Here is a 23,986-nt window from a genome sequence, read left to right on the forward strand (position 1 = left end):
GTCAGGTAGGGTCCGCCCTCTACTATGGAGGCCAGGAGGTAAGGTATGTGTCCACAGCCTCTTGGCAATTTGTTATGACTGACAAGCCTCAATTTGTTCTACTTTGGTAGTTAGGGTTATCCACCCGAGTTCGAGACGCATATGCTGTTTTCAGTCCTCTGGCTCTGAAATACTCTGCCACAGCTCATCAGTAGCGTGCATTGTTTGTGCCTTTACTGTCTTCACCCCTGCGTACAGTTTTCTTAGGCAGCTCAGCATTCCAGGGTGTACCAAGAGAGGGGTTTAAACCTCTCTTGCCACCCTTTTGTAAGTCAGGAATTTCTGATAGGTGCCAATGAGGTAATCAGTCACAGGGGCCCTCTCCATACCCTAAAGGAAGATGAGGTAAACTGTGTGGTAAGACCCCTTCTCTTCCCCTTAAGGGAAAGTTTCTAGCCTGGAACAGTCTTTTTTTTTTTTTTTTGCTTCTAACTTTGTTGTCCCATCCTTCTTCCTTCTTATAAAAACTCTCCATTTTGTACCATCTCCTCCAAGCACCCCCCAGCACTTGCTAGCTAGGATGTTGCTAGCTAGGATGATTCACTTAAGCCAAGGAGATCTTCAGATTTACTCAGTTGAATTCTGTTTGTTTTTGGTTTTGGGTTTTTTTTTTTTTTTGTAACAGATAGCTAGTCAGTGTATGTGACTGGAGACGCAATAGTGTATAGCCAAGCTAAATCATGTGCTAGTGACCAAAAAACATTGAAGAAATGTCTCTTTCTTCATACTCACAGCTTCCAAATAGCTTCCAGAGTTCCTGTGGTTAAAGCTTGCAGAAAAGCTCAAGGGACAGGAGGCTGTTACTTTCGTGTTGAATGAGTTTCTCTGTGATACAACCGTGGACCTTTACTGTTCACGGCTGCCAGATTAGCTATACTTTTAAACAAGGGCACATTTTGGTAGCAGAAATGCTATTCAGAAATCTTGAACAAGCTGATCTGCAGAGATGCTGGGGTTCCAGCTTTGCTTGCCCAAATATGCCCAGAGCAGTGGAGGCCTTTGGTGACCCCCTGGTTTTTAGCATTAAATGCTCCGTGTTGTGTTGTTCCGTTTCAATCCACGGAGATTAGAAGCATCAACACAGTATTAACCAAATTCTCGACTTAGTCTTATCCTTAGAAGACTTTTTTCCTTTCAAACATGCTCTGTCACATCATGCACTAGTGACAAAAAAAAAAAAAAATGTTGAAGAAATGTCTATCTTCATAATCACAGCTTTCTTTTTTTTTTTAATTTTTTTTTAATGTTTATTCATTCTTGAGAGAGCATGAGTGGGGGGTGGAACAGAGAGAGAGAGAGAGAGAGAGAGAGAGAGAGAGAGAGAGAAAGACACAGAATCCGAAGCAGGCTCCGAGGTTTCAGCACAGAGCCCAACGTGGGGCTTAAACCCACAAACCGTGAGATCATGACCTGAGCTGTATTTGGACGCTCAACCGACCGAGCTACCCAGGTGCCCTAAGATCACAGCTTTCAAATAGAGTCCAGAGTTCAAGAAATTAATTGAAGAACTAACAACCACTTATTTTCATTATGATTTTCATCCCCAGTTACGTAGCTTTCCTTATGGATTTAGAGAAGACATGCATAGTTTTGTTAGTTAGGAATAAGACCTAGGAAGACAAAACTTTTAACTGTATTTTATATCTCATTAACAAGAGAATAAAAAAATACACTTAATACTGAATTTCACCTTAAGGAAGGTATCCTTAATTTCTTGTGTTGAGGATTTGTAAATATTTTCTCAATACTTTTTCTTACTCTCTCCAATGATATGTGTGTGCATACATACATCTGTCTGCATTCATGTTTCTTGGTACACCTTTTTGAAAAGCTTATGCATTATTCTCTTGCAAAAAGTCAACTCTGAAATGTCAGGCCAGAAAAAGGCTGCTTTTCATGATGTTTTATACTTGATCTGTTACAGTCTTACTGCATATCTGCTGGCTCCAGCATTGTGAATATCGGTGCCGGACTTTTATACTCCATGTTAGTAGAAGCCATTTCTAGAGGAAGACCCTAGATGAAAGTGGACCCCCTTCCTCTCAGCAGAGCAGCTGAGGAATTGAACATTTAAAATCCTAGAGTTGTGATGCCATCACTACGAATGACTGTTATTTACTTTCTTATATTGTGAAAGTAAGACATACTTGTTAAAAAAAATCGAACAGTACTGAGTATATAAAGGTAAAAGTCTACTGTTTTTCTTACCCCAGACCACCTCCCCTAATACACACGTACACGCACAGGTCACAGGTAAAATTTTTAGTGCATCCTGTAGACATAGGACTTTTGTGTAGTCATTTAATGTATAACACCTACTATGTACAGTAGCAGACTTGGGTCAGCAGCTACAGAACAGGTTACTTCTCACTCTTCCACTCTACTTCCCCGCCAGTGGCTTTTCCAGGCTAGGAGCCCAGGTCACAGGAATGGCAAGTGGCATGTACACACTTCTTTCCTACTCTGCCCTGCATCACTCTGCAGTACGAACCTGGCCCAACACACCCAGCAGGTGTCCCAGGGCTTGCTCAACCCCTTAATCCTAATTGTTTCAAGCACAAGTTCATATTCTGGACTCCTCAGAATCCCCATATTTACTTCCAGAGACTTCTATACTCTGTTGTTAGTCCAGAAAGTATGTTTCAGTTTCAGTGTCCTCACCTGATTTGGTCCCTACTTTGTGACTTGACGTTAATCACACATTTTCTAATCTCAGCGTGGATTCAGATTTCTTCCCATTTCTCTGCCACCTTTTGCTGAAGTTTCCTTGGCTAATGAACGTGGCAGGGTTGCAAGGGAACCATTAAATATTTGGTTTCCAGCTATAGCTTGAGTGTACATTGTGGATGGAAGATTCTAGGCACCTCAGTGATAGTTTGATTGTAAAGAGGAAAAAGGCATTGAAACACAATAGAGACCTTTCTTTTCGAATAGTTTCTAATTGAGACAATATGAGGTCACTGACAAGCCGTCTTCAACAAATTTTCAGCAAAGGGCCAAGGCTCTTCTGCTTTTAACTGTGGAGAATATTTGCCTTCTTTGATGTGGAGATACTTTGACTAATCACAGAACATTGGAGGGGGGTTGGTCAAGAAAGGAAACTTGGAAATCAATTTAAGCATCGCATCTCCATTTTATTTCAAATGAAAACTGTGTTTTTTCCCTTCACACTTGAGAGAGATTTTTTCCTTCCTGCCCTTCCCCATTTGACCAGTTGGTTCTGACCAAACACTGAACACCTTCCCTAAACCTCTGAGGAGACTAGTATTGCTGTTCTAGAACTGTGGCCTGCCTCCATGTTCTGTCCCTCTGCTACATATCATTTCCTCTCCTTAGCACCCTTGGGAACATACACGAAGGAACTTTCGAAACTGTAAAGCTCCAGATATGTGCAAGGCATAATTCTTATTACCGTGATAACTGTGGCTCTGCCTGGATCCCTAACAATAGACATTTGAGAGGCAAGATCTGGACCCATGGAAAATAAAATCAAGAGATTGACGAGGAGAGCCTGCAACTTAACAAATTAGAAAGTAACGAACATTGAAATACAAATTGCGCTCTGTTTAATCTGACACCATTGACCAAGTTCTATATGAAAAATACTGTACTGGGCAGTAAGAACTGAAGGGGAAAGGGAAAGTAGGTTCCATATCCAGTGAACAAATTCTTCAAGTATACCCTTTGGTTGCTCTGTAGATGCTTCCATAGCTCTTGCTCTGCTTGGTCCATACCCACCCTTCCCCCTGGGTGGGGGGGGGGCACTAATGACTAGAGAAGCATTATAACAGCAGGACTTTGCTCAGTCCCTCTAGGAGTCTGGGGACCAAGGTCATTCACTCTGTTATTTCAAAGCCTGCAGCATTAATTGGCCAACTTCTGGGCTTTACGTTTACAGAACTTTTAACAGCTGACACAGGAGACCTGGTGTTTATCCTCCCTGTTAGCTGAATGGCTAATTAGCATCATTGTGTGCCCTAGACTAGAAAATGCCCTGTTGTGAGCCTTGTTGAGGCTCAGGCTTGTCAGTAATTAATATCAGAGAACACAGGGAATGCATGTCCCCGAGGCAGCACAACACTGGAAAACTGTCTTTTGCCCCAAGGGTTCCTTTGCCAACAGGCTAACTTTCTAGAAATCTATTTTTGTGAGATCAGGACTTTTTTGATGAGAGAAAGAGAAAAGAGAAGAATGATGGGTCAAGTTATCACCGGGGCAGCTGAGGACCAGCTGTTTTCCGAGGTTCATCTTGCTGGGCCAAGTAGACTTTGTGCTCAGATTCGACTTTACCCCTTGTCATCCTGATGCTCGCCCAGATTTTCTTTCATCACCGCTCTCCCTGTGGTGTTTCTTTCACCTTCATGGTTTGTCACCTTATGTCCTCCTCCTCCTCCTCGAAAGGCAAGACTGAGGAAATCGAGTATTTCTCCTCAGTGGCCACTGTGGTTGGTAGAAACAGTGAGGCTTTTAATTGAAAAGAACGGCCACCACTTGCATATCCTCATAGTTGATATACCCAGGCCCTCGCTCCCCTCAGTTATCACTCAGGGTGCTGGTCATTGAAGCCTGAAGGTAAAATGATGCCCTTCTTCTTGGGCCTGTCCACCATCTTGAGCTCAGCAAAGAAGAGAAATAATGGGGGAAGAAGTGGTAGTGAGAGGGAGTGCAGGCTGAGGGAAGAGGACTGGCCTGAGGCTTGCTCAGAAGTGAAGCGAAGCGCCCCACAGAGAAGCCCAGTTCTCACTCCCTCCCCTTTCAGCAGGGTTGTGGCCTCCCACTGGAGCCTCGCAGCTCCAGACACAGGACACAGAGGACCTGTTCTGTCTGAGGGCTGCTGTTCTGTCTCCAGAGCGGCCCTGGATGGGGGCATTTCACAGTCGGACCTCCAGCAAAAGGATAAGTCTGTGCCATCACCTAAAGTGATTGCCTGACTGAGGACATTCTTGCTTGCTTGCGGGAGGCTGACTTTAAAGTTACCTGCTCAAACACTTCGGAGCTAATAAGCAAGCTGTCAGGTAATCCCCTAAAAGCTGAGCCTAAGAAGAAGGTAGAAGACAAGGATTAAAACCACATATATTGTCTTTTAAGTTAATCAAAAGATGACTTTTTTCCCTAAGTTTGGTAACTTGATGGAAGTTGGAGGGTGGGTTCCAAGACTGCTTTCTCCCCTTCACTCACCCACCCTCCCCCTCCTCTCTCTCTTCCCTTCTCCCTCCAGTCCAACAGGTTCCCCATTGCATCTAGGCAGTTCTTGGCCCCTCACGCTTGCCCCTTGCAGACTCTGACTGTACCCCAGATAGCCATGACAAGTTATTTTTTTTATGAACAATTAAGATCACATTTTTAATCCAATAATCCAATTCAAGTGGGTCTCTTTCTCTGCTTTAATTAGTTGGTCCTAATTCTAATAATCAGACCATAAATATATGTTATTTTATCACATTGCTTTAGGTTCTAAGGAGAAGGACTTTCACTATCTGGAAGACAAAGGTTAAGGTTCAAACTATGTGGCTTACTCCTCAGTGAGCAATGGTTTCCCTAACCATCCCCCACCCCATAGTAAATGCTTGTTGTACTCATCCGGAGAGCCTACACTTTTGACATTCTGGCTTCTTGGTGCTGTTGGAATTGTCGGCTGTTATCACAGTCAAGGGCAATTAACATGGCCTTCGATTCTGGTTTTGTTGGGGAGCTGAAGGGAACCCTGAGCTGAATGCCTTTCTGTTTCCACAGAACTGCAATAGTGCGGGGTTAGCATTTGCCCCTGACTCCAAGTGCACCCTCTCTAGCTGACAGTTTTCCCCCATGATGGTTCTAGAACCTCCCCCAAGATACAGATGGATAACTTCAGCTCCCAGGGATTCTGCTAGTGGGCTTCATATACACAGCATCAGCGCTCACTTTGGTCAGATGCAAAGGAAGGCAAACAAGATACGTTGGAGCACTGTAAGCCCCATCCAATCCTTAATTAAAGACCTATTGTCTGCATCTCCCACTAATTATCTGTGTCATGGTCTAACAAAGGACTCATAGTATTACTTTGTTTGAAGAAATATTTCAAATTTTCTCCTTATTTGGGAACTGACATCACATGTGTAACTCACATAACAGGTTTGTAGTCTGACTGTCATCCAATGCCAGTAATTGACAGAAGATACTGACGACTAAAAAACAGATGGTCCTGGTCTCTCATTCATTAGAAAGCAACAGGTGTCTGTGCCCATACAGGACCCTTCAAGACAGCACTGTAACTGTATTGTCTCACTAGCAGGACCTGCAAGGCTAGCCAGGACAACTCCAAGACTAAGCCCAGGCCTGGGAAAGGGAAGCACTATCTCAGTACCAGCCCTGCTTTGACCAGCCAGTGGCTAGTTCTCATCACTTAGGCTTGCAGACTTGGTTAGCAGGCAGGCAAGGGCAAGTTCTTTCAGTTGGAGAACTAGAAATCTGAACAAGGAATCCTAAGCACTTTTTGTTTGGGTGCTTGTTTCACAGAAAGACTTGAGACCCAGAGCTTTATACATGGTGGACCCTCACATATTTGTATAGAGTATTTGTGAGAAGGAACAGGTATTAGAGGTCTCTCCTCTAAATCAAGCAATGAGCTTTAGGATCTGACGTTTCTCTTGCAAAGCAGGTTTTTCTTTTGTGTCTTATTGTTGCTTTTGGCCCATTGTCTACTGTTCCTTCTGCTGGACACTGGCTCCATCCAAAGCAGGGAATAGACAAAGAGAACTTACACAGATGATTTCAAAACATTCTGAGTACAAAGAGAGGATCAAATTCAGCTTGGATGCCTGCAAAACTTGGTCTCAGAAATGCTGGGAGAGAAGAACAAAGCTACATAGTGTGTTATTATATTGCCTCAGCCACTTAAGAACCAGTTTCCAGGTGGTGAGACTATGCCATTGATCAGTGTCCAGAGAAAGATGGGGAGGGAAAAGTGTATGTAATCTTGCTGACCCCAGGACCCAAGGATGTCCAGTAGAGTAATCTATGAGACATCTTGGGAAAGGGGCCTGGCCCACAGTGCATGGGGCCAGCATATGGTGGTACCACTTCTAAATGGACTTCTTTGTTTCCAGGCAACGTCCTGCCCTTGGAGAATGTCTGGCCTCACTGGCAGCTGCCATACCGGTGGCATTCTTGGAGCCCACTCTTAACCGCTACAATCCACTCTCAGTCTTCAACACCAAAACCCCCAGAGAGAGGTCTAGTAAGTATCATCCCTCAGGGGTCATCAATCCATATGTTGAGAGGAGAGCATCCAAGAAGGAAGGCCACCCAGGCAGGGAACAGCAGCCTTGTAGAACTTTGGGGTTATGTGGTCTGAGAGGAGAGAGGAGGTCAAAGACATGTGGCATGTCTCCATCTTACTAGAAAAATGGGCTTGGGCAAGTACGTATAACAAAGTACGCTGGACTTTGGCTTCCTCTTCCATACAATGTGGTTGGATTCTAAATCCCTTCCATCCTAAAACCTTAGGCTTTCTAGTCTACCCTGGGTCTCAAGTGCCCTTCTGCACCTGGGGATATGACCACTTTATCACGGTTCCTCTCCAGATCCTCATCAGAAGAAGCATATGTGCACTAGTAACCTAATTATACTTTCCAAGTCCAGGGAGAGGCTGTGTTTCTAAAGAGGATGACCCCATGCTATCTATCATCATAGAAAATCATAGAAAAACACCAGAGGGGATTGAGATTGTACAAGAAAGAGAAATTAACGGGAATACTGACACACTAAGTTCTAGAACAGCAGTAGGCAAACTATGGCTATGGGCCTAATCTGGCCCTGCTGCCTATTGTTGTAAATAGTGTTTTAATGGGACATGCTCACACCTCATTTACATACTGTCTGTGGCCACTTTAGCACCATGTGGGGGAGAGGAAAATAATTTTTTCTCTATTCTTTTTTTTTTTTTTTTTTAATGTTTATTTTTGAGAGAGACAGAACACGAGAGGGGGTGGGCAGAGTGAAAGGGAAACACAGGTTCTGAGCTGTCAGCACAAAGCCGCATGTGGTGGTCAAACTCATGAGCAGTGAGATCATGACCTGAGCCGAAGTTGCATGCTCAACCGACCCAGCCACCCAGGTGCCCCTCTATTCTTTATTAAAAAAATTTTTTTAATGTTTATTTGTGAGCAAGACAGAGCATGAGTGGTGGAGGGGCAGAGAGAGAGGGACACACAGAATCTGAAGCAGGCTCCAGGCGCTGAGCTGTCAGCACAGAGCCTGACGCAGGACTTGAACCCACAAACTGTGAGATCACAACCTGAGCCCAAGTCGAATGCTCAAGCAACTAAGCCACCCAGGCACCCCATTTTCACTCTACTGTTAATTGTTCTTGGCTGAGGCCCCCACCCATAAAACAGAGATTAACAGAAAAAAAATTAATTATATACATACGAGTACTTACAGGAGCCCCACAAAGACATGAGACTCCAAATGCAGCCAAACAATTGAGAATTATAGACACCCCATTCAGAGCTAAGGAAAGGGATAGGGCTCTGGGAGTTCAAAAGGAGGAAGACAATTCATAGAAAGGGAAAAAGTAGAAACATTTGGTAAACGTGTGCCCTGCCCTGTAGTTGAGTCTCTCAGATGAAAAGGTGATCTCTGGTAAATAGCTCACTTCCTGGTACACGCCCCCATTCTAATGTAAATTTCCTTTATAAAATTTAGATTTCTCTTACACAAGGATAACTTCTCTCTTTTCAGAGCTTCTTCCTGTGTTTGTAGATTCTTAAAAAAAATCAGCCCAAACAATCCTTACGCCAAAGAGGCATATTTTTGAGTGGCACATTCTGCTTCAGTTCAACCATAGGCGCAGAGTTAACTCATAGTGGAAAAAACTGTCTGGCTTGCAGATATTTACTATCCGGCCCTTTACAGAAAAAGTTCCCCACCTCCCACCCCCCCATATTCTAAAACACCCTGAAACTGGAATCCAAGGCAGGTTATACACCTGCTGCTGGGGAGTTAGGATCGAGAGTCCTCATATATGGATGAACTGTGATCCTACTAGAAGTCAGTGGAATAGAACAAAGGAACTCCAAGGGAGCTTGAATGAAACTTGGACTCCAACTAGAAAGAACTATGATAATTTGATGTAACATGAAGCAAAAATTACCACACCTATGGTCCTAATCAATATTGCTGAAGAAAAAAACATAGCCATTTCAGACCAGAGCCTATCTTATTAAGAACCAATATTTTCTTAAAATATTGATTTACAGTATCAGTAGATGACTAAACTGTGTAGCAATTCATCATAGTCAAGCCCCCTTTTCAAACTGATATGAGATCCTGAGGAAGAGAGTTTGGAGAGTAAGCATTCATGTTACACTCCTTTGTCACTCTCTTCTCTGCATGTAAGAATACAGAGTACTAAGCCACAGTGGCTTTATTCCCACTTGTTCTTGATACTTCAGATAAAAGAAGCACATCGTCCCCAGAAATGACAACCAGGCCAGTTTAGACAAGGCCACTTAATAAAGTTCTGGTCCTGAGCTAGAATACAGGGGAGAGGAGTGTTTCCAGATTGAGTCAAGAGAAAACCTTGCCCAGATGCTTCAGCTTGCCAAAGTCTCATGTGAAATCTCTAATTTCCCAACCCTCTCAGCCTCACCTTACCCTTTTTCCCCTTTCTAAGACTAGCAAAAATAGATCTCTAACCTTGTTTTTCTCCACCCTCTGCTGATACCAAATGAGTCACATCTTGCAACTAACATAGGAGCTCAACCACTAAGCAGGCTTTGGTAATGTTGAGAAAGAGCTGTGACCTTCTGTGCTTCTTTTATCTGAAGTATCAAGAACAAGTGGGAATAAAGCCACTGTGGCTTAGTACTCTGTATTCTTACATGCAGAGAAGAGAGTGACAAAGGAGTGTAACATGAATGCTTACTCTCCAAACTCTCTTCCTCAGGACCTCTAGGCAGGTGCCAGGTAAAGTGTTCCTCCCCGGCTCCAAAGGGATATGGGCCCACTCATGAGAGTGCTAGGTGTTTGATCTGCCCCAACTGTGATTCAGGAAGTCCTGTGTCTCTGTTTGACCAGGGTGTAGAGCTATGCCTCGGGAAATAGGCCTTCTCCGCTCTTCAGCTCATAGACGTACAGTAGAGGGTAAAATCAGAACTTGACAAAGATGGGGGAAACCCTGAATGGGCTCTGGTAAGCAAGGGAATGACTCTGTCCCGTTGTTCTTCTCAAGGGCAATTAGAAACCTGTTCCTTCTTATTTTAAATACTTGACCTTTATTTAGTAAGACATATCCATAAATAAAAAATAAATATAAATCATTGCATACTCCACAGGGAGAAAAAGAGAGAAGGGTGTGATTAGAGATGACACAGTTTTTCATCCATCAGTGACACACTGTGGGATGTGTCCCAGTCCCCTGAGTCCATGTTTTCCATCATTCAGTTAATCAACAGAGGGAATGCTGACCAGTGCGGCTCTTGAAAAGTAGAGCATACATGAATATGTATTCTGGGATAATCAGGTTAGCCTGGAGCGAGAGAATGACTGAAGGCTTGATGGACCCTAAGAAAGCAGACTTCATTCATTATACAAAGTGAGTGGCCCCGAGGGACCAAGGTGGGGGAGGAATGTATAGGGTGACAAACGATGTGAGCCTTTGGTTTAGAAATATGAGCTGATTTTTCAAGGCTTCAGTCAATGGGACATCTCTATTGATGGACAGTTGGTGTTTTGCCAGCACTTCCTCATATTAGTAACTCTTCTGTAAGACCCTGGAGCATTTTCTGATTCATCCAGAAATTAAGATAGGCCTAGAAAAGGTGAATACTAGTATCTTCTAGGTATTCAAAGTTAGATAAACCTTTGGTTATGGGCGGCAGTGGTCCATTAATCAGATTATCAAACAAGATACCCTAGTCACCAGCCAGTTTATTTCCATGCCCTTATTGGAGCAGTCGTCCAGAGAGAGCGGTGGCCCAGGTCCCGTGTGAGATGTCTGTTTACACAAAGAGGTGGTGCTCTCCCATGCCGCCTTATGAAAGAGCTGCCTGGTGGAGAAAATCTGACTTGAGAAGCTAACTCAGAATGCTTAGTAAAACAAAGATTGCTGGATGCTACCCCTAAAGTTTCTAACTCAGGAGATCGGGACTGACAAGTTTCCAGATGCTGCTGGTGGGACAATCCCACTTTGAGAACCACTGATCTAGAGATGAAAGGGAAGTATATTCTAATGATAACTCCAACAGTCTCGTGCCTGATTCTTTTTTTCCTAAGTTTATTTATTCATTTTGAGAGAGACAAAGACGGTGTGGGTTGGGAGGGGCAGAGAGAGAGGAAGACGGAGAATCCCAAGCATGCTCCAGGCTGTCGGCACGGAACCCAATGTGGGCTTGAACTCACAAACCGTGAGGTCATGACCTGAGCCAAAACCAAGAGTCAGTCGGACACTTGGCCAACTGAGCCACCCAGGCACCCCTTGTGTCTGATTCTAATAGGACCGAGCCGAGGCTGTTTTTCAGCAGCGTTCATTCTTTGGGTTTGTTATGTGGCATTAGGAGTATAAAACACCATCTGAGTCAGAAACGTTTCTTTCACTCAAGGGCCAATTACATATAAATAACTTTTAAAGGTCATTATAATGATGCCAGTGCAGCACCCTCAAGCAACTCTTTTCTTAGGTAGGGGAAGAAAGTGTCCATGGTGATGTATTGTCTGTGTGACATTTAAACACAAACCCTGAGCTGCCTTAATTATAATGTTACGGCCAATAGTTGTAAACTTCACTTGCATCTGTGGCAGTTGGCACTGTTCTACGTGCAGAGTTTCAAGATAAAAAGCTTGACTTCCCGGTCTCTAACTTTTTGTGTATGTAAAATTACAACTTGACTTCCCGGTCTCTAACTTCTTGTATGTGTAAAATTACTTTGTGAGGCTCCTCCAGACCCCCATGTTGATGTCGCCCCTGGTGGCTGTTCTGCTGCAGTGTCCACAGACTAGACTTCTTCTCTGCACATGACCACCACTGGCAGTAAGCCATGTCTGACCCTTATAATTCCCTTCCCTTGCAAATCACAGGAGTGTCACATTCTCTGGCTCTCATGCTACTAATCCTTTTGAAGTGTCTGGATTTTTTTTTTAATTTTTTTAATTATTTATTTATTTATTTTGAGAGAGCGAGCAGGCAAGTGCAAGTGGGGGAGAGAGAGGCAGAGAGAGAGGCAGAGAGAGGATCCCAAGCCGGCTCTGCACTGTCAGCACACAGCCCGACCCCAGGCTCCATCCCAGGAACCATGGGACCATGACCTGAGCCAAAATCAAGAGTCAGAGGCTTAACCACTGAGCCACCCAGGGGCCCAGAATTGTCTGGATTTTAAAGGACATTGGTCCCCTTAGGACTTTCAAGGAAGAGAGATGTTTAGCCACAGTGATAGCAGCAAAAAGTCGTCACTAAGCAAAGAGTGCTAGGAACTCATGGGGCCTCCTCCATAGCAGGGAGGCTCCTGCGTATCATTTGCTTTGCAACAGTCCATGCATCCAATAGACTCACTTGTCTCAGGTGCAGATTTAGTGTCTCCAACGATGGCCAGCATTGTCCTATATCTCTGCTCCGAAAAGTACAATCAAGGAAGAAATCAAAACGGTTCCTTTCAACTGACCAGTATTTCTAAAGGCCACAGAATTTGTCTGACTTCTCTTACTCATTAACCCTTCAGTTCCTATATACCTAAATGATAGAGAAGGGAGACTTCCACCAGCAGTAACCGCAATGGCAAAGGGCCTGCAGGCATAACTCAATTCACAAAAGATAAGACTTTATTTGAAGTCTTCCACTTTGTCCTTTGAAATTCATGAGAACGTCGCATTTTTCTCCAAGCATCAAAAATAATTTCCTCGACTCATCTAGTGGGACTGATGTTCCAGAAAAGTGCTCCCAGTTTTCCTGTGGCTTCTCAGATTCCCTCGCCCCTGTGGTGCCTGATGCTTTGGCCGCAGTGTGAGAAGTTTGGCTTGTGGGTGGAGTCTGCATAGGATGTGTGTCCTGGGTCCAGGTGAAGTAGGCAGATGGGGGGCAGGGGAGGAGACAGAGCTGTGGGCTTGCTCTGCTTTCAGAGTCCCTGCTAATCTTCTCACCCTTTAAGAACCTCAGGATGCTTCCAGTCTCTCCTTGTCTGCCCTGTAGAACAGGATGGATATCCCCTGGCTGCTTCTGTTTTTGATTCTTGTATCTGACAGCCTTCCTCAATTTCACATTGAACTCCATCTGTTGCCACATCATCCTGTCTGTCCGCATTCAGTGAAGTGACCTCAGTCTTCAGTGTGAGGAAAAGGTGGGGCTTAATCACTCTTCCTCACATAGAAGCCTTCAGAAACAAAAAGGTTTAAGCATGACAGGAAGTCTTGGCACAGGTCATCAATAACTTCTGTTGGAAATGCAGAAATTAATTCAAATACAATCTCCCCCACCACCACCACCAAATTTCAACCTATGGAAGGTAATGTTATCTCTGGTCCAGCTGAAGGAATATTTGATGAGAGGGGTTTCTTTTCCTTTTCTAACCAGTACAGAGATCCAGATGACTGAACTCTACATGTTTTCAACTAAACACAGATTAGTTGCTTTTCTCCTTCTAGTATTGTCTTTTGTGCTATGCATGCAGTAGGGCAGAGAGGGAGATGTCAAGAGACTGGCTTTATCTCAGAGAAGTCTTAGGAAATGTCCCTCATCTGTCTGTGATGCTCCTTTGGCATTAAGTTGAAGTGTTCTATCCTGAGTATGGCATCTGGGAAGATAATCCAGCCTCTGGAGGCCACCATCTTTACACAAACACCTGAGGACAGAAACTCCCCCATATCCAGTGCTCACTCATCTGGAGCTCGAGGGTGGAAACTTAATGTCTCAAGACCAAAGGAAGGGTGGGGAAGACAGGGAAGTTTGCATTATTTGTGCTTTTGAATTACTGTCCCTGTATTCTTCCTGTACCCTCTTGGTCAGTTCTGGGGATGCCAGACACAGTGGAAGAGATGTGTCCTGACATCCCTCAGCTGGAAGGCCTGATGAAGGAAATCAGCGACCTGGCCGAGTCAGGGGCCCGGTACACGGAGATGCCCCACGTCATCGAGGTGATCTTGCCCATGCTGTGCAACTACCTGTCCTACTGGTGGGAGCGGGGGCCAGAGCACCTGCCCCCCAGCACGGGGCCCTGGTGTACCAAGGTCACCTCTGAACACCTCAGTGTCATCCTGGGAAACATTCTGAAAATCATCAACAACAACCTGGGCATCGACGAGGCATCCTGGATGAAGCGCATCGCAGGTACCACAAATGCCTCTTTTCCCCAGCACAAGGCCAGGGTGCCTGTGTTTTCTTTTCATCTTAGTCCATCTTTAAACTAGTCTCCCTCCCCATCTTAGCTATTTAACAGTAAAAAGGTTTTCCCCTGGAGAGCTTCCTTGAGGAAATGCCTCTTGCCCACTCCTCACCTAAGCCAAGTCCCTCGAATCTCCAGGAAGCCCTTCTCGATACACTCTGCCTGACTCAGATGTTCATTGCTTTATTTGCTTTTGGTACTTAAGACTCCCGTTTGCTCTTACAGTAATAATTGTGGATATTTTCCTGGTAAGTGATTCTGTGTGTTTTGTACATGTAGAAAACTCACTCCCATCTGAGCTGTACTCAGATTGCTAGCATTTGTATTTCACGTTATGCTTTCTAAGACACTCTCTAATTTAGCTTCACAGCAGCATCACTTTGGGATTTTTGTTTATTATATCTGTGTCCCCCTAGAACTGCTTGCATGCAATAGGCTTTTAATGAATTTTGTTAGCTGATTTTCTGTTCCTAAAGCAAGCTCAAAAAAAAAAAGGAAAGGCTTGGAAAATGAATAACCATACTTCCCACAGTCAGGAAACCATGAATATTTAGTGTCCTCTTGTCAAAGCAAAGTCTGAGGAGACAGAAGCCAAGGGGAAGCCAATGCCTTTCATCAACCTACAGTGTAGACAGCTCCATGGTGGCATTTTCACCCATGCCATCCCCTGGATCAGGAGACACAGTGACTGGGCCAAAGGGAGCTATTAACCCAACCTTAGATATTTATCTTCCCAGGCAAATGAGAAGGTATTCCTCTGCAAGACCAAGGAAGAAAAGTTCCTACCCCCTTCCTGTCTCTGAAATGAACCGAGACTGGAATTATCAATATTATAGGTGCCCATAGCTACTAGATGGTGCAGGGTTCTGTGAACAATATAAGTAAATAAAGTTGAGGTTCCTTTCTGACCCATTAGCCCAAGAGCATTGTCAACCCCAAGGCAATTTGTTGAGAAGCTCTAATTTGTAATTCATGAGCAATTCAGGGACAGAAGCAGGCGGAAGGACAGGCTCCTTCAGCTCCCTAGAGGTGCAGAGAGGAAAGATGTCACAGCACAAGGGGTGCTGGTGGCAGTTGAACTTGACTTGTTACTCCACAGGGGTATCCATATCTCAGGCCACTTAATTGCTGGCACCAAAAAAAAAGTGATTTTAAGTTGTAACCCCATCTCACCCACATCTGGAATAGCCATTCTGATTACGGGTCCAAAGCAGAAGTAACCCTCCGGGCAGGGCAACGTATAGAATGTGAATGGCTCTCAAAGCGCTGAGTTTCAGCTTCTCGGTTGATGCATCTCAGCAAAAGCTGCCTTCGTCTCCTTTTTCTGTAATGATCATTTTTGTGAAAGTGAAAAATAAGGCAGATTTAAAAGAAAAAGTGCCAGAATGTAGGTTATTTCCGGTTGAAATGCCCCAAGCTAAAGAAACCTTGAAATGCACAAAACGTACACCATGCACATTGGCATTGATTCTTGACTCTTATTAATTTTATTTCACTTATTTCTTTTATAATTACTCTGATTCTGATCTTTATAATGAATTGGACCAAGAGGATATTCCATTTAAGGAAAAGGGTACGACACATAAGTTTTATCTTGCTCTTTAAGAGGCCCAGAATCACAGTCCCAAGTTCCACTGATTACTGTATCTGCTCTTTGACTTCTGGTGGCCACCCCAACCTCTCCCTCCATTCATTATACCAGATAATTAGTTGATCTAGCTTCCTCAGGACCCAGAGGAGCCCCCCAGGCAGAGAGTTGGCAGTTTTCAAACATTGGAGAGTGAGAACTGTGGGTGGGTTAATATATTTTTAACAGGAGTTTCTTCTATAAAATAACCAGAAAGCATAGCACTGAGTGCCTACTTTTGGCTCAGCACAGAGCTGGTTATTAGGGGGAAAAGGCTCCATTCAAGGAATTGGTAATATTGTTAGTAAGCCCAAACCAGGATGAATGTGCTAAGACTATGATAAGGAGCTAAGAGGTGTGGCAAACAGCAGGCATGCCTGAGAAGGTCAAGGGTGGCAGGGGCTCCCTGTGGCCTGGACAAGCAGAACAGGAATAGGGACCTTGTCCTGTGGCTCCATTCCCCACCTGTGGCTTCCTGAGAGCAAGCGGGCCACTAAGGAAGGGAACAAGAGTCAGGGGCTATCTTGAGTTGATGGATTGTCACAGCCTCACCTTTCAGGATCACCTCTTTCCTTTTATTAATTGTTGTAATGTGTGAAATGAGGGGGAGGCTTTTTGTTTGCAAACACAGTGTATGCCCAGCCAATCATCAGCAAAGCCAGGCCGGACCTGCTGAAAAGCCACTTCATCCCAACTCTGGAGAACCTGAAGAAAAAGGCTGTGAAGACTGTGCAGGAGGAGGAGCAGCTGAAGGCCGACACCAAAGGAGACACTCAGGAGGCGGAGCTCCTCATCCTGGATGAGTTTGCAGTCCTCTGCAGAGACCTCTACGCCTTCTACCCCATGCTCATCCGCTACGTGGACAACAACAGGTATGTGGGAGACCTGGGGCAGCCTGTCCACAGAGTAGAAAGGTGGTGTGGGGTTGTGTTACAGATGAGAGAGGGAGTCACGGCTCCTACCCCCACCCACCCCAGCCCCTCCAAGAGAAAATTCCGGGTGTAGGACCTCTGGATTGCGCTTTCCTTGGGCAGCGACTCCATATGGTCAATGACATGGCCACCCCTTCCATCCTCACATGCTACTGTAGCTAAGAAGGAATTGGTCAGATTGGGGCAGAAGTAACTCACTTCTTCCCCTCCGCTGTTCTGTCACATATTCATTCAACAGATATTACTGTATGTCAGGTGCTGTTCTAGGCATTGGCAGACAAGAGTGAACAAAACAAAGATGTCTGGCCTAAGGGCTTTCATTGTGGTAGGAAAGTAAGGCACACAGACAATAAACAAAATAAGTACTTACATACTTAATGATATACTTTACTTAGATAAGTAAATTCTACAAAGCAAGGTTAAGGAGAATTAAGAGTGCCCCAGGTGGGTGGAGTCACAGTTTTAAATAGAATGTTACTGGGGCACTTGGGTAGCTCAGTCAGTTAAGCATCCACCTCTTGATTTCAGCTCAGGTCATGATCTCACAGTTCCTGGGATCAAGCCCCACGTCAGGCTCTGCACTGACAGCATGGAGCCTGCTTGGGATTCTCTCTCTCCCTCTCTGCTCCTCCCCTGCTCACTGATGTGTTCTCTCTTGCTCGTTCTCAAAATAAATAAACATTTTAAACAGAGGATGGATGGATGGATGGATGGATAGATAGATATACTGTTACTGAGAAAGCAATACTTGAGCAAAGAGATGAAGTGGGAAACCATGCAGGTCTGAGAAGGGTTATATTCCTAGGAAGAGGGAACATGTGGAGTAAGTCCTGAGGAAGGAGTATGTTGGGGTGGAGGAGAGTAAGGAGTAGGGAGGAAGGGAAGAGAGGTCAGAAAAGCAATATGGGGCCAAGAGTGTAGGCCCTTAGAGGCCACTGTGAAGACTCTGGCTTTTATTCTGAGAAGGGAAGTTGGTGGATGCTTTAAGCTACTCTGTGATGTGATCAGATTCACTTTTTGAGCACAGCATAGAGGCAAATAGGGGGATGAGGAGACCAGTTGGGAGGTTCACAATGATCCAGTCAAGAGCTGATGGGGGATCCTTAGAGACAGAGCCAGCTACTGGTTGCCAGGTCCTGGGGGGAGGGGGGACCAGGAAGCACCTGCTTAATGGGATTGGGGTTTCCTTTTGGAGTCCTGAAAATGTTCAGAAACTAGATAATGATAGTGGCTGCCCAACCTTATGAATGTACTAAATGTCACTAATGGCAAATTTTGTATTTTACCACAATAAAAAAAGTTTGATGGTTGGAGCCAGGGTTGTAGCAATAAAGGTTGATAGAAGATGGCAGATTCTGAGTCTATTTTGAAGTTAGAGCCCTTAGGACTTCCAAATTGGGAATGAGAGAAGAAAGGAGGGTCAAAGATTATTCTTGCAAATGGAAGAATGGAAGGTCCAGCAGTTGAGTAGGAGAAGATTGTGGGTACAGACATTTTTTAAGGGGAATATCTGGAAATCACTTTTGGATATGTTACACTTAGGTTGCCTATTCAATATAAAAATGAAAATGTTGAGTGGGCAGTTGAATATATGTGTCCAGAGTTCAGGAGAGAGTTCTGTTGTAGCCATTGGAATTTGGAAGTCATTAACATATTGGAGAACATGAGACTGGATGAGAGAAAGAATTGTGGGGGGAGAGAAGAGTTCCAAGGACTGAGCCCTTGTGCTCTCCAACATCAAGAGGTCAGGCAGAAGAGGAGGAACTGATGGCAGAGGCTGAGGAGGAACAACCCATGAGACAGGAGGAAACCCAACAGAATGGTATGTCCTGGGTGCCAACTTCACAGACCGTCTCCAGGAGGGAAGAATGATGAGTGAAGGTCATTGGTGATCTTGACAAGAGCAGTTGGAATGGAGAGATGAAGTAAAGCCTCTTTGGAGTAAGTTGGAAGAAAATGGGAGAAAAAGACTTGGAGAGAGAAGTACAGACAATTTGTTCAAAGAATTGTACTACAAAGAGGAGCAGAAAAACAGGATGCTAACTAGAGGTAGAAGTAAGGTCAAAAGAAGAGTTTTTAAGATGGGAGACTTGTCAGCTTGTTTCTTCATTAGTGGGAATGATCTAGTAGAGAAGGGGAAATTTATCTTGTAAGAGTGAGAGAGATAATTTCTAACGCAACGTTCTCTACACAGGCAAGGGTCAGCATTAGATGGTTTATCCACAACAACAAGCGGGGGGGCAGGGAGTGTAGGTGCTGATGCTGGCAGATACACACACACACACACACACACACACACACACACACACACACACACACTATGTCTGGGGTCTGTAGGAGTCCTTTCCTGATAGCTTCCATTTTCTCAGTGAAGTAGGAAGCAGGATCATCAGCTGATATTGAGGATGGGGAGAAGATGTTTGGAGGTTTGAGGAGTAAAGAGAAAGTGTGTGGTGATAGCCAGTGAGAGGGAGAGAGAGTAGATGGGTCAGAACAGTGTCATGTGATTACCAGGCAGCATTAAGGGCCCCACCTGAGATCTGTGGTCATGAACTTAAAGTGAGACCCATCACCAGGTTGTCTTTTTCTCCAGCCAGTTCATCCCAGAGCCAGGCCCAGAGTAGGAAAAGCGTTGGATGTAACCAAGGTCGGGGTTTTGCAGTGTGAGTATGACAAAGAGAAATAGGTTAGGGAGTTGAGAGTGTATAGAAGAGAATATTCGTAACGATTGACCATGGAATTTCAGCAGCATGTTGAGGAAGGTGAGGACATGGTGGGGGCTAATGTCTGTGAGCAAGCAGAAGAACAAAGGATTATTAGTCCTAGGGGAGAGCAAGGACCAAATGGATTTTTATTATACTGCGCCCTCTTTAAAGTCGTTAACACGTAAATTTGAAAAGGTTTAATTTTAAAATACTCTGTTGTAGATATTGAAAGGACTTAGGACTATTTGGGGGAGCATAGCTAACTTTTGGGTTGGAAGCCATTCTGTCATGGGCAGGCAATAGGTCTGGATATGCCCATTTAGCATTTATTTTAGAAGGCAAATTGTGCTTATTGTTTAAAATAATTAATTATATTTAGCCTTTCGAAATAAATGCTTTACATTTACTATATACATAATAAAATCCCTTAACTGTCTGTGGGAAACCTTACTCTCGCAAAACAAACTCTGGTTTGAGGATCATCGTTTTCGTCATTTCCGATGGTATAATGACATTAGCAGTTTAGAGAGGGAATTTGTCAGAGTGTGAGGTAAAAACAAAAATGAAAGCAGAGTAAGGTTGCTCCTGGAATAGCTCTTTAATTGCATTTGTCACTGTTGACAATCAAACTCAAGATAGAGTGTGTTCTCCTTACACACTGTTTGACAGTTGCTAAAAATGGCAATGTCAGAGAGTCTTTGAGATCATCATTAATTCATTCATCCCGATTTTTCAGCCCGTTCTTCACGGAGCACCAGAGAACGTTATGGCCACTGGAGCCTAGCTTAGAAATACTTCCTTCTTAGGTGTATGCCTTTACCTTCTTTGAGTACTTTCTTCACCAGTAGAATTGCTGGCTTGGAATTATGGGAGTGTGGAGTTGGCAGGAAGAAGAGGGGTCACTTCATCTTACCTGTAACTGGATGAATAAATACCCCCTTTCTTTTCTCACAAAACTGTTCCAGTCTCTCATGGCACCTCTTTAAATATTGAAGAGAGCCATCTTGTCCTGTCCTCCTCCCTGTTCTTCCTGGTCACATTAAACCTTTCTACTTTCTTCGGCCCAGTCATGGCCATGTTTCAAGTTTCTTTGCCATTTGGAACACTGTTCTGAACAGAAGCTTCTGTTCATTAATCTTCAGTCCAAAGCTGATACAGAATAAGCAAGAACTCCAGGTATAGTGTGGTCAGAGCTGGGCAAAATAGCTGGCTATCTCCTTGTGCAGGACATATGTCAGCACAGGTTAAACATATCTCTCCACCAGAGTCAATGGCTTCTCAGCCTCCTTTCTGGCAATCAGGAACACTCGGAACACAAAAATGAACACTTTTAAACGTGCAGCTTGGGGTGAAAAACCATCTCTCAGACTACAGAAGGGAATCTGAGTAAATGCTGTGCGGTGACTGCCTTGGGCTGTGTCCTCTGCAGGAGGCTTAGGAATAAAGTTGAGATAAGCCCTCAGCTCTAACTCCGACAACCTGACCATGGACATAGGAGCATGGCTTTACTTTCTTTGAAAGCTTGATAACTGGCTTTACTTTCTTCGAAAACCTGATAACTTGTCAGTTTGAAAGTGAAAATCTCACTCTCTTTACTCTTGAAGTCATCCAAGATTTTATTCTGTTCTTCTTGTTTTCTGTTAACATGCTCGGTAATTTCATCCATTGGGGTTGCTTCAGCCATCGCCCCCATTGCCTCTAAAACCAATCTTCTTCCCCACCTACAGCCTAGAATGTTCCACCTGCCTTTTGGCAGCACACAGTGCAGATGATTAAAAAAAACAAAACAAAACCTATATATCAGTTCGGTACCTCCAAAAGGACAGGTGTCTGGATATTGAGAGAGATCTGGATTCTGGGAGACTGGGAGCAGGCAGGAGATGAGCCCTGTTGCCTCATCTGGGGGCAGAAAGGAGAAGGGCAAATAGGAGGAGTGAGGTCAGGATCTTCTATTCACCTGCCAATACCATTTTCCTCTGATTTGAGAGAGGTAGAGAGTTTGTGTGCCTGGGGAAACATGTAATGAGGTATTCTTCATTCACACCTAGCACTCTAAACCTGAGAGAAGGACCTCACTAGAAATAGAGAGTGAAGATTTGCCTCCTAGAAGAAGAAGGGTATTGAAAACAAAATGTATTCACTTGAAACTGCATTCCTATATGAAGGCGAAGGGATCAGAATCCTTTTCTGTCTCCTGTGAGGGAATATTGACCTCACCTGTTTGCAGAGCCCCTGCTGCCCATACGCCCTGTGGCTGTCCTTTTCCGTGGCAGGATGGTATGTGACCCCTCACCTCTTCCCACTCAGGGCATAGTGCACACTTACAAAGCTCATTTCAAGCTAAACACTGAGGAATGAATGGCTGGCAGTTGTGACCAAAGTTGACGTTTGATCCAGAAAAAGCACTCCTGAAAAATCATATGAATGAAATCAGAAAGCATTACCAATCTCAAGCCTCAAGTTTGGATTGCATTTGGCTGCTAATAATGGATACCTGATTACAGTGGCTTAGAGAAATGAGAAGTTAAATCTCTACACATAAAAGAAATCTAAAGGTTTCCAGGGCCAGTATGATTGCTCCTCATCAGAGAGCCTAACTCCTCTGTCTTTCCATACTTAACATTGGCTTCCATCTTTGAAGTTACTTTATGATGCACTGTGCCAATTAGAGTTCAAGCCATCATATTTTCATTCCAGACAGGAAGCATGAAAGCAACAGGGGAAAGGCACAGGCATCCTCAGCTATCCGAGGCATTTTTAGAGAGCTTTTCCAGAAGGTCCATCCAGCAGTTTCCACTTCCATGTCTTTGTTCAGAACTTAGTTACATAGTAGCTATCCCTCAAGGGAGGCTGGGTAATGTGGTCTTCAGCAGGGCACAATGCCACCCTGAATAAAATGGGCTTTTGCTCCTAAGAAGAGGAGGATGAGTTTTGGGTAGGCAACCTATAATGTCTGCCATGTACGGGAAAGACTAGTGAAATAGAACCCAAGAAAGATGAGACAAGAATGTCTATTAGGCTGAAACTCAGCCTCAGCAGTAAGGCATTGAGAGAGGGGTCCAAAGACAGTCTTGGCCTCATGAGTCTTCACCTTTCTTCTTTATCCTGTTGCTCTCCACGAATGGGCAGAAGGTATAGGCTGCCCACGGCAATTCAGAGCAATGTCCCAAGGCTTAGGGAACTGGCTTTTGATAGCTGTTACTCTGCATGCACTAATAAGGGACATTGGATTTTTCAGAGCATTCATGAGAACCAGTTTTCTTTAACCAAAGAAAGATGGTAGACAGTTTAACTTGTACTGTGTTACTCTGCACCGATATTTGAAAACGGCAATATCTAGCCCTTTCAAAATATAATTAAACTCAAATATGTAAGATACTTAGGGATACACCAACTTGTAAGAAGTGACTGAATTCTTCTGCAATTTTGCCTTCTTGCCACCACTGTGAAATTCTTAACCTGGGCTGGTTTATAATTAAAAAAGAAAAAGAAAAAAAATGAAATGACTATATATAAATTTCATATATATAAATATATATATTACGTATTACAAATTTTATATTACATATTATATAAATAGGGAATTTCTAAACCATTTCAGAGGACATAGGAAATGTTTGGTTTCTGCCTATATACTTAAAATAGCAGTGGAAAATCTATTGCCTTACAAATTTCATTCATAAAATTGGCTTTGAGAAGAAAGGGTGTGAGGCCTTAACTGGTTTTAGAGTGCTCCATATTTCAGAGGCTTGACAATGTCAAGTGTCAATGACAAGATTAGGTGTTATAGTGACCAAGTCTAGTCTTGCTAGCCTTAGGGATTAAAGGAGGCCTGTCCCAAAACAGAGTGTAACCTTAATCACCTCATCTGTTTAAAAAAAGAAAAAAAAAAACTACCCTTGACAAAATTGAAATGTTCTCTGACATCTGTTTGCTAAGATAACCCTTGAATCCTTTGGTAAGGATGGAAATGATTATTGTAGGTCCTTCAGCAGTATCTACAATTAATTACATGCCTACAAGCATGTAAGGAGTGTACTGATATTTAGTCTCTCTGAAGTTTGCCTCTGGGTGGGAATGTAGTTTTATCTGGATAAGTGTACACACCCAAAGTTGATAGAATTTTTAGTGTGACTCTTTTAATCATTGCTGAATTTCATATGCATATCAATTTACTTTTTACTTCAGATCGAACTGGCTCAAAAGTCCCGATGCTGATTCTGACCAGCTCTTCCGCATGGTGGCAGAGGTCTTCATCCTGTGGTGCAAATCTCACGTAAGGAACATGTGGGCCCTGGATTTAGAGATGGCTGTGAAAGGTACAGACCTCAG

The 23,986-nt window shown here is 43.9% G+C and overlaps 1 protein-coding gene across 1 annotated transcript in view; it reads left to right on the plus strand.

Moving 5' to 3' along the window:
• RYR3 (ryanodine receptor 3) overlaps positions 1–23,986 on the plus strand; it is a 526,048-nt gene that overhangs the window by 441,672 nt on the left and 60,390 nt on the right. Inside the window, exons 65-68 of the mRNA XM_042942518.1 lie at positions 7,125–7,255; positions 14,015–14,335; positions 16,649–16,889; positions 23,843–23,930. Coding sequence (XP_042798452.1) covers positions 7,125–7,255; positions 14,015–14,335; positions 16,649–16,889; positions 23,843–23,930 — 781 coding nt within the window. The remainder of the gene's footprint in view (positions 1–7,124; positions 7,256–14,014; positions 14,336–16,648; positions 16,890–23,842; positions 23,931–23,986) is intronic.

This window comes from Panthera leo, chromosome B3 (genome assembly GCF_018350215.1).
Source record: "Panthera leo isolate Ple1 chromosome B3, P.leo_Ple1_pat1.1, whole genome shotgun sequence".
Taxonomy (NCBI): Eukaryota; Metazoa; Chordata; class Mammalia; order Carnivora; family Felidae; genus Panthera; species Panthera leo.